General features: G+C 36.3%; 1 protein-coding gene across 1 annotated transcript in view; it reads left to right on the top strand.

Moving 5' to 3' along the window:
• Nucleotides 1-15,607, top strand: part of ARMC3 (armadillo repeat containing 3) — a 56,443-nt gene that overhangs the window by 16,797 nt on the left and 24,039 nt on the right. The window contains exons 7-10 of the mRNA XM_075728147.1: nt 924-1,118; nt 1,919-2,102; nt 8,475-8,627; nt 8,752-8,857. Of these exons, the coding sequence (XP_075584262.1) occupies nt 924-1,118; nt 1,919-2,102; nt 8,475-8,627; nt 8,752-8,857 (638 nt within the window). The remainder of the gene's footprint in view (nt 1-923; nt 1,119-1,918; nt 2,103-8,474; nt 8,628-8,751; nt 8,858-15,607) is intronic.

Below are 15,607 nucleotides of genomic sequence, written 5' to 3'. Positions count from 1 at the left end.
AGTCACAATTTTGAACATCTTTTTAATGATAGGTGAATGCTGTCAACAGCTACTTTCCATACTGGGAGGAATAGATTTGTTATTGGCTACTTTCACACTCAGCACTAATGTCATCCATATGCTGCTTAGCAAAAGAATGGTGCATTTGTATGGCAGTTCTCTTCCATGGCTTAAGCGAATCAATTCAATAATGAATTCAGTTTATAACTCTATCTCTTTTGGGGCATCAGAGCATGTCTATTCAGAATCGCATTTTACTCTTTCTCCTTTTTTACTATCTCGCTGTCTTTGTTGCAGGGTATATCAGGATAACTGCACCTGGTGCTTGCTTATATTGATAAGGATAATTGCATGCTGCACATGTGCAATAAGCTATTTAAAAGCAAATTGTAATTTATTTATTCTTTTTCTATTTTAATATAATCTACTACTGTCTTTTTATTAAGCTGCATATACACTGTTTAAAGTTGAAATTTTAAATTGTCATTTTGTAATTACTAAAACAAAGGAAGATATAACCAGGCAACCACAGTAAAGTGTGAAAACTATTTCCTCTTCCCTCCCCCGAGGTAAATAAAAATGATGAAACTAAATTTTAAAAACTTTCTCAAAAAAACACGTATGTTCAGACAGACAGGGCAAAACCAAGAGTAAATAGTCTTCCTTAGACAGGACTAGATTCTGTAGTGCGTACTTCAGTCCTGCAAAAAAAAAAATTAGAATTTAAGGTTGCTGGGGCTTGATTATACTCAGTTTGATTCTTAGCTGAAAAGAAAGAAATCTTCAGAACTGGAAGTTCTGGAATATTGACTCTTTTTTGTATGTTTGAAATCAGATTTTTGATGTTCTTTCTGTAAAGTCAGGAACTGATGTACCATTATATTCTCTATCACTAACATTCTTTGTTGAATATTTTACTGCAGGATTTTCAAAGCCGTGCTGCAGTTCGTGCGCTGAATGTAATTCCACCCTTGCTGGAACTACTGAAATCTGAATACCCAGTTATTCAGTTGTTAGCCCTTAAAACCTTAGAAGTAATTAGCAAAGACAGAGAAACCAGGATAATACTGGGAGAAAATAAAGGATTAGATTGTCTTCTGAAGATACTGGAAACCAATGTACAGTTTACTTGCCTTAAAAGTTTTTTCTTCTTGCTGCTAATATTTGTATGACTAATGAGAAATATTATTCATGTTACGGAAGAGTGATAAAAGAAGAAAGAGCTCCTTACTTAGAGCTAACTATGATAGAAATAGGATAAGCTAGGATACCTAGCTTACTAAGAAAGGGAACAAAGGGATTCACCAAAATATTTATATTTGTTCTATTGCTTTATTGCTATTAGTAATACTGTTTTGCATCTACTGTCCATTTCTCAAACTGTTGTAAATATCAGAAAAATTCACCATATAGCTTTTTATATGATGTTTTCCCAAAATTTTTTATTATATGCTGAACTCCGGTGCTGGTTCCTAGTTCAAACACTGATCTTTTTTTCTGAATTTACTTTGATATCAATAGCCTTAAATATAATTTCCTACCTTGGAAATTTCATAGTTTATGTTATTATGAGACTCATTTTAGTGCTTTTGAGTTCAGATGTCACCATGGGAAATATAATGCATAGAGAAATTTGTGAATTTTTTGAAATTTTAAGATGACAGGTCCTTTCTGAATACCTGCCTAACACATTTTGATATAAATGAGAGATTTTTGGGGTTTTTACTGGTTTTGATAAATTGTGTTGTATCCTAAGGCACATCAAAGAAATTATACAAAAAATATGAATATGAAAAGATGTACTTTGCAGTATAAACTGCCCAAAAGAAAGTCATGACAATTATCCTACAAAGTTAAAAGCCACAGATATTTTAATCCTGATTTGAAGGTTATTTTTTTGGGGTTTTTTCCTTATTAGGAGTTCAGCGATCTACATGTGGAAGCTCTTGCCGTGTTGGGAAATTGTCTGGAAGATGTGGATACTCTGCAACTGATTCAGCAGACAGGAGGCCTTAAAAAGCTACTTTCATTTGTAGGAGTCTCTACTGTTCCTGATATTCAGAAGAATGCAGCAAAGGCAATTACCAAAGCAGCTTATGATTGTATGTGACTTTTTAAAAATCCATGCATGTGAATTTGATTATGAAGTAAATTTTCATCCAGAATGAGGCCCTCTTATCTGGTTGAGGGTAGTGCTTGTACTTGCTGAGGAAAACACTGGCAAGAATGAATTACGGTGATGAATCTTGGCAATCAGAGCAGCAATTGGATGCTAGGCTATATATATATATGAAAATGTTAAGATTTTGCCTCAGTTTGTTTTTAAATGTAATATATTCTTGCAAAATGCTGTCCTCAAAAAGGAAAACGGAGCTCTGAAAATATGATCTTTATCTTTTGTTTAGTGATGCCAGGTAACTGCCATCTTAAGCTACCTCTGCTGGCACTATTTCTCATTGGTATCAGTTCAGACTTAATCGCAAGCTTACTTCCTTTTGCATACAACTGCTCGTCTAAATGTCAGGCAATTTCAAATACAAATTCCTTGAACAGGGACATGAAAAAAAGCTTTCAGATGGCTTGCAGATTAATATTCCCAGTGGAGTTAAATAGTTTCATTGTAATCTTTTTATAATTATTCATCCTATAGTTCTTTTTTATATGCTTTTCCTTAATTCACCAGGGAATTCTGCATTAGGCAGAACATGCTCATCACTTTTGCCCACAAGGATGGTCTTTAAATAAATCTACATTTGAAATTCCTTCCATACATTGGTTTCTGAGTTGCAACATATGCCTAGTAGTGCTATATAACAAAATGCAATGTAAGAAATAACATAGTTCTCTCTATAGAAGATTTTAATTCTGTCAAGGGATTTTGATGACAGTAACTATGACAGTAGAGCTTAAATATTTCATTCATATTTCTATCATCTCGTGGTTGAATCATGGCTTTAATTTATGTGTATTTTACAAATATGTTATCTAATTTAATACAGAACTAAAATAATCTCTCCTTTCTACAATATTTCAGACCTCTTTTCTTCTCTCCCCATCTTATCTTTCCAATTCTTTTCTCACCTTCCTTAGTTTGACATCCTGAGTATTTGTAATTATTTGGATTGCAAATGATACATGAAAAGAGTGGAATCTACCTTTCCTAGTATTCTGTGGGTTTCTGTATGCTTTTATCATTATCTATTGGAAGCTTTGCAAGTCACTGAAAATTATTTTCATTAATGTTTAGGTATCAAAGATAGGAAGGGACTTTCTTATGCCAGTATTTTCTTCATGTATTTTCCTGTATTGTTATTTTATTATGCTACTTAGGACTGTCAGTATCATTTCTATAGTCCTGTGACAGGCTTGTAAGTAGTATGCTAAGCAGATTTACATTTGCTCCTACTACTTTCTACTGTGTTGTACTCCTTTTTCATATTTATTTTCAAATAAGCATAGCCGCCTTTTCCTCTTTCACACCTTTCCCAGTTTTTGTGGCCTAGTATTTTAGCAGCTGTTAGTAGAAGCATGTCTGAGCACAACATTTTTAAAAGAAGTGGCAAGAGCTACACATAATATCTTACAGTACTGCCTGTGATCTTATACCACGGGATGTTACCATCAGTGAAGATGCATCTTCTTGTCATACTTCTTTACAAATGGAGTCAATGTGGTTTCATTATAAAGGTTTGCTCTCTGCTTCAGCCTATAACAGTTGGTATGGATGCAGCAAGCTGGAAAAATAGATCAAAAGAAGATTTAAAATATTTGCTTCCAAGCTGTAGAATATTGGTGACAACCAGTTAGACAAAGGGCAACGTGTTGTACTGGTGCAGTGGAAAACACAGCCCATTAAACTTGCTGCTCAACATGTCCCCCAGAAGTATTGAATTTATTTGAGATACATAATGCTACTGGTCTAAAGTCACCCTTCCAGTGGAAAGAAAAGTGACATTGGGGCCATTATAAGAAATAGTCCAAGTGCAAAAAGAAAACAGAAATTTTACCAGTTCTTGTTTGTTTGTTTGTATCCTGGTTGTAAATATACTAAACAGCCTATCCAAACTGCAACACTAATGTATACTATACTAATGCTTGCCTTGATAGGAATCCAATATAACAACACATCTCTAAGTTCTTTTATGACTTTTTCATTAAATTTGCAATAGCCATGCAGTAGCCCACAATCTTCATGTTTGATAATTGTGGTTGGATTTTATGAACATTTCCTGCATACTTGAGGAAAAAAACCTACCGCTTTTCATTGAAATGAAAAACTTACTTCTGCTATGATAGAACATATATCTATCTGGGTTTTTTAATCCTGGCAGCTGAGTATACAGCAGTGTCTGGTTTTGAAATTATTACTGTTGACAGATGGAATTTAGTTTTGGTTTCTTCCTGATAGACGTGATCATAGCAAACAATTTTGGTTTATGCCCCTTTCATCCCTTTGGAAAGGGACTTCCATAACTTTTTGTTGTTATAAGACAGATGTATCCCTTAAGAGCTATTCTCAATCTCAGAATAAATTACATGGTACAAACACTATATTCAATTTTAAATACCATCTTTAGGATGCTGCTCAGTTTAAGTAAATTAAAATTGATCATATTTCTATAAATAATCATTATCCTTTTGCCCCTGAAAATTTGTTTTGTTCTGTTACATAATTTTGAATTTAATGTGTCAATGTATCAATGGTTTTATTTTGTATGCTCAAAATTACAGTGGTGAATTTTAATGTGATTCCCTCCTTGCCCAGCAAATAATGCAGTCATTTCAGAATGCAAAATATAATTTAATGCTATAAATTATTGAATATCTGTGAGTGGATTATCTGGATTGTTGATTAAGGAGGGACTGACTTTCCCCTGACTGCCAGACACACCAGCAACAACAAAATGCTATGGAGCGTGTATGGAGAAAGTGATGATAATGCTTACTCAAGTTTGGCCCCACTCTGCCAAACTTCTGGTTTGAAGCTCTCCCTGTTCTTTACTTGTATCTAAATGCAAATCTTTTCAAAAGGGAGCATACTAAACATGCTCTGTAGCCTGATTAATGTTTGCTTTTTCATAATACAGGGTTCTATTTATCTAGGTTATCTCAACTCAAGATCAGTGAGAGGTCATTATATTAAACATTAACTTTTTTTCATTTGAGATTGGTATAAATAATTCCATAAGGTGATGACAGTGAGCTGAATAGGTAATTAGTAGAACTCTGACCATGGTTTTGGGGTAAGAAGGGGAAATGGGAAAATATATTGAACAACAAAGGTTGTCTCATGATGGGGTCAATGCATGAAAAACTGGACAGAACTGTTAGTACTCTAGACTCTTTTAGTTGGGTGTGCCTGAGTATTTTACTTTGTGTTAAATCAATGTATTCAAATTACTTTAGGGTCAAGAAATTCATCACTGTAAATATGGTGTTGGCACTGACATGAGAAGTGCTTAAGTACAAAGGATGCTTTTCACTTGCACATTCTTTCTTTTCTATAGTAAAAGCCAAAGGAAGTAACTCATACAAACAGAGAGAGGATCAGCAGAAATTAATCATCTCTTAAATAGAATTGGTACCCATTAACTTAAAATGTTAACAATTTTCATCTATCTGTCTAGCTAGCTAAATATAGGTGTATACTGTTTACCGTAAATTCAAATCCAAAATCTGTTTTTGACATTATTGAAAGTCTTTATTCTGTTTAAAATATTTTAAATCATGATTTTCATTCATTCAAATGAATTATTATCATTATTACTATTATTATTTCACATAGGCATAAATTATCTTTAAAATTAAATGCTTACCCATCACCATAATTGCCTTTAAAAGCAAGACAAATTTTTAAGAAAATCTGTATAGTAATAAGTAACTTGCTGTACCAGAACCAAATTACTGAGGCATGAAGAACCTCTAGAGATCATTATTAGGGATTATGGACTACTTTGGCAAGCAACAGGCCAGCAGCATACTTGATTACTTGTCAAAACGGTCTGTAATCCCAATTAAGGCCTTCTCTTGAGAGCTGGCTGATACACATCAAGGTTGTGGCCAAGGTTCTGCTGACGCTTAAAATCCTGTTTTATTTGTTGCGTCTTTTGCTTTGTGATTTCAATTGTGTGTCTCTGATGATTCTAAAAGTATTTAAAATTGAGCTAGAGAGGAGAAAATGACTGTCTCATGTATGTGCATTGAGTCATTTCTGCCATAACTAGATTTTCGATCAAACTTTCTTCTGTTTGTTTACTTTTATTCACTGCAGATTCAGTTTTATTTAAAAGAATACTTCTGATATTTTTTCTTTCCTTTTCAAAATTTCTATTTGTAAGACAACATTCCAAATAAGGGAATGATCCCTCAAAGCAGGTAAAATTTCCAAATGTTTCGAAGTCCTACTGACTTCTTTGTTCCTGAATTTCTTTGATACCTTCAAAAATTTTACCATGTAGAATTAACTTCAAGTATGTGATTAATCCACTTTAAATTATGCATATGGTTAAACATTTATTGACCCTTGTAACTGTAGAGCTTCTATAGTGTCCCGTGCCTTTCTGGCTGAGAAAGTTTCACTCGGGGCTCTGTCTAACAAACACCTGCACTTCTGATCTCATCCATTTTGGGATGAGTGAGTTTACTAGTATAATTGTCAGATGTCTGTACATACTTTGTAGACACTCTATGTTGTTACTTCTGTAGAGGAAGGGAACATCTATGTCCTTCCTTAGCTGCTGCAGATCATTGCAGTGTAGGTCAGCAGTGAACCCTGTGTCACCAGGCTAAAATATGAAATTGAAATTCTCTGCAAAGTGTGCACTAATGAAGAACTGCAAGCTGTGCAGAATTTAAAATTCAGTTTTTAACACCTCTTGCCTTTTTTTTTTGGCTATTGTATTATGTTATCTGGTACTCCACCAAATTCAGTTGTACATTTACTCACATGTTCTTCAATTTTATGCATTTGGACTTCGTTAACATAAACCAAAGTGAGCATGATACTGAGTAAGTACGATCTGTTGAATTGGAAAAGCTGTTTTCATCAACCCTGTATGCATTCTGCGGTTTTAAGTCTTATAGAGAACAAACTTTGCATTCTGTTGGGCTATGTATGTTTAAAGCTGTATTTAATAGTCATCTTTTGGGCTTGATTCAGAGTTCACTGAAGCCTAATGGGTTTTGGATTGGGTTCTTTGTGCACATTTCTTTATTGCTGGTGCCTCTGTTACCAAATATGTCCATTTCCATGGTATCAAAAGCAAGTGTTATCTTGGAAACAATTTCATGAAATCAAATTTGTGTCCTTTCACTGATTTCTCCTTGGGAAGCTGGCAGCTCATGGCTTGGATGGGCGTAGTCTTCGCTGGGTAAAAAACTGGTTGGGTGGCCGAGCCCAGAGAGTAGTGGTAAATGGAGTTAAGTCCAGTTGGCAGCCGGTCACGAGCGGTGTTCCCCAGGGCTCTGTTTTGGGGCCAGCTTTGTTTAATATCTTTATCAATGATCTGGATGAGGGGATTGAGTGCACCCTCAGTAAGTTTGCAGATGACACCAGACTGGGTGGGAGTGTCGATCTGCTGGAGGGTAGGATGGCCCTGCAGAGGGACCTGGACAGGCTGGACCGATGGGCCGAGGCCAACTGTATGAGGTTTAACAAGGCCAAGTGTCCAGTCCTGCACTCCAGTCACAACAACCCCATGCAACGCTACAGGCTTGGGGAAGAGTGGCTGGAAAGCTGCCTGGCTGAAAAGGACCTGGGGGTGTTGGTCGACAGCTGGCTGAACATGAGCCAGCAGTGTGCCCAGGTAGCCAAGAAGGCCAACAGCATCCTGGCTTGTATCAGGAATAGTGTGGCCAGCAGGAGCAGGGAGGTGATTGTCCCCCTGTACTTGGCGCTGGTGAGGCCGCACCTGGAATACTGTGTCCAGTTTTGGGCCCCTCACTACAAGAAAGACATTGAGGTGCTGGAGCGTGTCCAGAGAAGGGCAATGAAGCTGGTGAAGGGTCTGGAGCACAGGCCTTATGAGGAGAGGCTGAGGGAACTGGGGTTGTTTAGCCTGGAGAAGAGGAGGCTGAGGGGTGACCTTATTGCTCTCTACAGCTACCTGAAAGGAGGTTGTAGTGAGGTGGGTGTTGGTCTCTTCTCCCATGTAGTTAGCGATAGGACGAGAGGAAATGGGCTTAAGCTGCGCCAGGGGAGGTTTAGATTGGATATTAGGAAAAACTTCTTCACGGAAAGGGTAGTCAAGCATTGGAGCAGGCTGCCCAGAGAGTGTTCAAAAAACGGGTAGACATGGCACTTGGGGACATGGTTTAGTCTAGTCTACCCTTGATTGGTTTAGTGTGGACTTGGTAGTGTAGGTTAATGGTTGGACTGGATGATCTTAAAGGTCTTTTCCAACCTAAATGATTCTATGATTCTATGATTTGGAAAATGAATGCAGGTTAATGCTATTGTTCTTTTTTGTTTAAAGCTGAGAATAGAAAAATCTTAAATGAGGAAGAGGTTGAGAAGTGTCTCATACACCTTTTGGAAACTGATAATGATGGAGTTAAAGTTGCTGCTTCCCAAGCAATTTCTGCTATGTGTGAGAATTTAGCTAGTAAACGTGCATTTGGACTCCAGGGTAAGTAAGGTGGGAAGGGATGAACTGAGAATCTGTACTTTTCCTTTTATAAGGAACATATTATTATTTTTCAGATTGCCATGGTTTATTAAAAGGTTCATGTATACAATTATTTCTTTCAAAGGGATTCCCCAGCTAATACAGTTGCTAAGCAGTGACAATGAAGAGGTAAAAGAAGCTGCAGTGACAGCATTAGCTGATTTGACAGCAGCCAGTCCTAGTAATGCAAGGTGAGTCTGCAATAATTAAATTATTATTTAAAACACTAATCTAAACACAAGTGATAATATTTTGATTTTTAAAGAATGCCTCATCTTGTCCTTATCCTACAAGGCAGGCCTGTTTGAATTTGACTGTAAGGCACTTTTTGGTGCTTATGAGTCATCTGGAATAAGTTGGTTCTCATCAGTGTTACAAGAGTTACACTATCTCTACTAACATTTGCTTTATCAAGGAAAGGTATGAAGCAGATGTAATGAAAGCAGAGATGTAAATCATGTTTTGAAGAGAACATATGAAGAAAATATGCCTCATAATCCAAGACATTTGACGTGGGGTATTTTTTTAAAGTTAAAAATCAGTAAGGTATCCTTTAAAATTTCATGGTTCATGCAATTTTTTTGACTGATTTAAACCCAGTCTTTGAGGGAGATAGCACTCAGATATTCTGATGTTGTCATTGTCTTTCTCTTTCTTTTTTTATTGTTTCCCAATTAATAGAGAATGCTCATAGTTCATTCTGTAAAAGAAAAGTGTAACTTCAGTGTCCAAAATAACTAACAAAGGATGGTTAGCTGACTATAAGTTCCAAAATAATTGTATCAACTAAATTCTACTGTCAGTTGCAGAGTTCTGTTGTCCCAACTCTATTAAAAGTTCTGTTCAGGGAAGAGAAACAGAGCAGTCTGACGTATATGAGCAATCACATGTAACTAACAAACCATAAAATAAAATTCCTTAAAAGTTTCCTGGAATATACTCAAGGAAGTTGTAATCCATTCACAGGCGTTCTTTGAAGTGAAAAAGTAAAATAACTCACCAAATAAATTATTTGTTTCTATTTATTGATTCAGCTCTAATAGTCACGAGTATTCATTTAATGTTACCAGATGGAGCCATAATTTGACACAAGAGAATAATATTCTGTTCTCAGATTCACATAGTAGATTTTCTTGTCTGATATTCTGCTCTCCTCGTGTGCATGACTCTTCAGTTGGTGTCAGTGGGAGTCATACACACATAAAAAGAGCACAGTACTGGAGTCTGGGGGTCAAACTTTCAGCTCTGCTACAGCTGTTTTTTGTAGCACAGCCTTTGAGGTTTCACATTGTGAAAAGGGAATCTCTGGAGAGTTTTGAGTTGGTATAGCAGCTTATGCCAACTCATTCAAGTTTTTTTGCCAAGGAGATAGTCAGGACATTGTTTAGCTCAACTGCTAGAACAATTCTCTGAGACCTCAGGCAGGGAAATAGCTGTCTGTTCCTCTGCATTATAATGGAGTCTGTATTTGTTTCTTGCTGGGCAGAGTCAGGAAGTTGTAAAGGTGGCTTATATGTAATTCTCTCTCTTTGCAGTCAGGCTCCAAGTACAATATGGAAGCACCAGATAATCGAATCACAGGTCTTCTGTGAAAATCAAGAAGCAATAATTTACATGAAATATGTATATTGGACGAATGCCATGCAACTATATAATTACTTCAAAACTTCATTTCTAAATCAAAACCATTAATAACTCATAGAAGGGTCCAAGTGTGACTAGGATCTGTAAATGAATATATAGAGTTGAACCCTCAGCTGATACAAATTGGTATAGTTCCAGCTCACTGACTGAGTATCTGGCCCATATTTATTTTACATTCGCATAACAGGAAAAAAAAATAGTTTGGAGAAAATGCATTCCAGATTGAGTTACCATAATCATATTTCATTCTGGAATATTTTGTGTGTGTGTCTTGTAAACCACTGAAAATAAGTGTATATATAATGAAGATGCTGATACACTTTTATAATGATGTGACTTTGCTGTGTAATTATATTGGCAATATTCTGGTCCCAAATGAGACTAATGAGACTAGTGCCCTTTTATTGGTTATATATTAGATTCTTGTTATAAACCCTCCAAGAATATTAAATCATAAAGCTAGTAGTAGCAGGTAGACCTTATGTGGCAAGAACAAAATGGCTACAGTAAAGGGGAAGACTATTTACTATAAATGTTTTCACTTTTTACTGGTCAGACAAAAATTCGGTCTTGTTGAACTCGTATACATGTGTTCTGCCATATTTCACGTCATGAGCATTTTTGCATGTATTATATTGATTGAAGGATGTATACCTTGCCCTTTAATTTTGTGCAGTATATATTACAGAATGTAAACAGAGTACAAGACATTGCTATTTCTGCTGGAGATTGGTTGTTCTTGTTAGGAATATTTGGTCAAGAAATGTTGTCTGCTTTTCATATAATATGGAAAAAAATACAAGTCAAAACAAATTGTGTAATTAAGGCTCCCGCAATAGCTAGCTCATAAGGATGAAGTCTTCCATTGATTAATAACACAAGAACAGCATAGGCAATGGGCAATACTACCCCCCACTAATGTATATTAACCTTGACCTTTAGGTGCTTCCCCACAGCAATGAAAGGCTAGTTCTATACCCCTACCCAATCAATCCTTTGTTTCTTAACCGAGACAGCTAATAAAGGTGTCAAATATGGTGGAGGTTTTGTAATTAGAACACCTGTTCACGATGAACGGGACAGAGACCAGCTTGTCATTTCACACAAGTCCCCAAGCAACCATGATTTGGCAAAAATAAATAAATTAATTAATTACTCTGGCTCCTGTAGTATTTTAACCAAAGATCTAGAGCAGAAGAGAACATGAGTCCCATACCAACAGTTTGAGTTTTCAGGTTCACTGGAAAACATGGATTTTCAATATGATATCTACCAGAACATATAAAAATTACTATAAATAGCTTTTAAAATATTTCAGCATTTAAGCTTTTGCTGCGGAGCTGATGTTGTGTCATGCTTCAGTAGCACACAGAAAAAAGTAGTGGTCAAATGCCTCATTAGTTTACAGACTGACACGCCCAGATGATGCTTTTATCAGAGTTTTATCATAAAGTAATGACATATTTTTAATGCTGCTGTGTATTGATGATAAATTCTTTGTAAACTTGTTAATAACTAAGCTAAATAAAAATAAAATTGTAAAGTATACTGCAGTTTAAAATTCCACGTACTTATTCTAACATACGATAAAGAAATTATTTGGGGATGTTACTATGTGTATGGCTCTGAAGCCATCGCTGATATATGCGTCAGAATTTGTTTCTGTGGGTCTGCTGCTGGGAAGAAGAGAATTATGTTCAGCTGCATATTTGCATCCACTTCACATTTTTTGATCCAGAACACTAACTTGCTTTATTGAAAATTGTGTACAGTTATGTGGACAGCAGAATGCCATTTTAAAGAATCTGTGAAATCTGTCTATTTTTGATGTGCCCAAGCATCAGGAAATGTACAGGCGCTTCAATAATGTATATTATGCACAAATTGAAAAATTACACACAAAGAAACAGCAGTGCCATCTATTGGACAGAAAAATAAATTACTCTGTGCTATGTAACTACAGAACGAATGCTTTACTTCAGCCTCTGCCTATTTTTCCCCATTTAAAGTATAAATAATTATTTTCACTTTTCATGTATTTAGGATGAGCTAATCGTGCTAAATATAAATATGATAGTTAGAAGTAAGACCTAGAAATAAGATCTCAAGTGTCCAGTTAGTCAGACATTAATTTGACCAGCTCTTTTCTTCAGTATTGTCGTAGCACAAATGCCATTTCTAATAGCTGTCTTCATAAATCTGGCAATGTCTGAATTCTGGGCACCTAATGGAGTTACCACTAAAGAAAAACACATGCTCTGAAATTTAGAGCTTTGTACTGGACATGAAAACTAATTAACAGCCTCAATAATATTTGTCTTAAATTGTTTATTTTAAGTACGAAATTTATAGCATTCAGTTAGAGTTTGGTCTGGGGGAAGAAGGAAAGGGATGTTTTTTGTTCAGCTGTGCTAAGGGCTGCAGGAAATTGTGGTACATGACAGACTTAGGATCTGGCAGAATATTTCTCCTGGGGTTTATAATTAGTGTCATGTTACATATTTCTAAGTATTATGTCTGGATTCAAGATAGTAAAATGTCATCCCCAAAATTGCATCGTCAGCAAGCTTGATGTTATTTAATTTTCTAATTCTTGAATTCTTCACAGGAACTGGTGGACCTATTTACATTAGCAAAATTCTGTCCATATAGGTAGTTGCAGGCATTATCACAGCATCTCAATGTGTGCTTTCTCATATGTATCAAGATTTTCAAGATTTGGGAGCAGGCTGGGGATAGGAAGGTAGTTTGGGACCTCATTGGTTACGGGCAGTGCCCAGTGAGGAGAAAGCGAGTTGTTCCCTTGACTTCAGTGGGTGTTGCATCTATTCCAAACTGAAATTCATATACTGATCTAATGACCCAAAATACATGCACAGTCTATTCCGTGTGGGTAATGCTCACCTGTGGTGAGAGTCTGTCACCCTCTTAAGTGAAGGTTTTCAGTATTCACAACAGATTTTTATTGTTTTTAAGGTGGGTGTGTCTGTCAAGGAATAAATTTAAAGAATGTCCGGTTTTCTTACATTTCAAATTCTGTTACTATCATTAGGAAGTAATGATTATTACCATTAGGTAGTAATATCACTAGGCAGTAATCTTTCCCATTAGAAAATGGGAAACTTAATCATAGCTTTTCTCTTTCAAGACTGTAGACAGAACCTAATTCACATAAATGGATCAATATTGAAGGGTTGGTATTATGTAAGATAAAAATTTGCGTGAATATATGTGTTAATTTATGAGAACGGGAACAGAAGTTTCTAATACACGAGAGCTACATTTAAAAGCAGAAATAGGTAATAATCTATTGTATAGGTTTTGCCTTTTTTATGGTTTAATAATAATTCTTTCTAACATAAGTTTGTGTTTCTGAAGGAGGGAATCAACAATAGAATGCCACTAGCTGTATTGTGTAAAGGTAATATGTTTTAATACTGACCCCTAGTGACAGAATTATATTTTTGAGCTACTGTGCTGCAACGGTAAAGGGATTTTGTTGGGTTTTATGGCTTGTGTTGTTATTTTTTACATTAGCACCCATTCTGCTGAGCCCTATACAAATACACACAGTTAACTCGTGCCATGAACAGATTCCTGTTTTGACTTTCTTTTACTGTGTATCCATAGTGTGAAGGGTGCTTTTTAAAGAAAAAAGAGAACACGGTCATTATGCAAGACCTTACAAGCTTTTCCTTACAAGTTACTTGTTGACTTCCATTAAAAACTGCAAAATGTTTTATGGTAAATTTCTCCCTTGGCAGAAAAGCTGAATCAAGGCCTAATGCTGGGATGTCATTCAGAAATGGGTTCGCGCTATGACTTTAACATGACATCAGATGACTGATACGCAACCCATGGACAGTACCCTAAATCAACCCACACTGGCAGGTGCAAAATATTTCACTCAGCCAGCTGTAGGTGTTGTCTCTTAGATTTGTGAAGATGTGGCTATGGAAAAGTCCCTCTATCGGCTCAGACACTGTAACTGCATTTTGTTCCCAGTACAGCTCTTCTTTCACAAAAAAATTTGTTGTGTATTTCCCTCTTTATTTGTTGTTTTTCTTAAACTCTGCCTATCAGGGGCTGTATTGAAGACAGAGACCAATATAGAGCATTCATCTCTAACACAAATGTCATGTCACAGCATCCTAAAGTGCATGAGAACCTAAGTATATCCAAAATAGTTTCAGACAAAAAACAGAACACTTCTAAATTGGGATGATGGTAACTATATACAAGTTCTACCCCTTATAAGTATAACAAAATTTCTTGGGCTGTTTGTACTCTCCTACCTTCAAAGCCTTGCGGTATGATCACTATTTATCTTACCTGTGGGAGGCTGAATTTCACTCGGAGCACGTGTGTTGTCACCTGTAACCTCCCAGGGTAGATTTCTGTGGGATCAGATGAGACTTTTTTCCTCCTGGGTGGAGACTCCTAAGCCTGGGAGAGAAAACTGCGGTTTATATAGTGGCACAGGTACAATGATTTCTCTTGAGTGTGTATCCCTACAATGACATTCAGTGATACGCACTGAGATGAATTATACTTTTTATGAATTAAAAGTGGCAAGGGTTGTTTTACATTTGAGTAAATTTCAGGCAAATCTATTGGTGCTTTCACATGCACGTTTTCTTTGGAGCATACTTCTAAATTAAATGCAAATTATTTAAGTATATGTTTTAACTTCAGTACAGTGTGAAGTTATTTTAAGTGTGTATAAGGGAATTGCAGGTTTATGGCTGATCATACAAACTTAATTCTGTCCTGCTGTGAATTTAACCTGTGCACTGACTGTGGCATGTTGTCTAATTGGACTGTCATACACACAGGGGGGTAAAAATAAGCTTTCACAAGTAACTTGAAACCTTTTGACTTGCAACCTCAGTAATTTTATCTTAACGTAGTGGTGTATGTGTACTTTCTTAGAGATTTAATTTTAAGAGAGAAAAATAAAAGTATAAGTTTCTCCACTCGGAATCATCATAAGAGCTCGAAGCTTTAGCAAGGCAGAACAGATTGCTGCCATTTGAGATAAGTTCACAGTTGTCCAGAAAAGACTTATCCAGAAGTGAAGGACGGGGTCGAGTTTCACAGAGTACTGTTTGTAGAGAGACTGACTTGGCACAGCTTTTTTGTCCTTCCTCAGCTGGTGCTTCCAAAGGTGAAGAGGAGCCACTGTCTCCTCAGTCCCTGTGTTCAGATGAGTTGCTGTGGGGACCCTGCTTTGGCTCTTTCTTTCCTTCCCTTACACCTCCATGAAGGCTGCTCTGACAACTCCTGAATGTTCCCTT

This window comes from Pelecanus crispus, chromosome 2 (assembly GCF_030463565.1).
Source record: "Pelecanus crispus isolate bPelCri1 chromosome 2, bPelCri1.pri, whole genome shotgun sequence".
Classification (NCBI taxonomy): Eukaryota; Metazoa; Chordata; class Aves; order Pelecaniformes; family Pelecanidae; genus Pelecanus; species Pelecanus crispus.
This window is presented reverse-complemented; position numbering and strand designations above follow the sequence as displayed.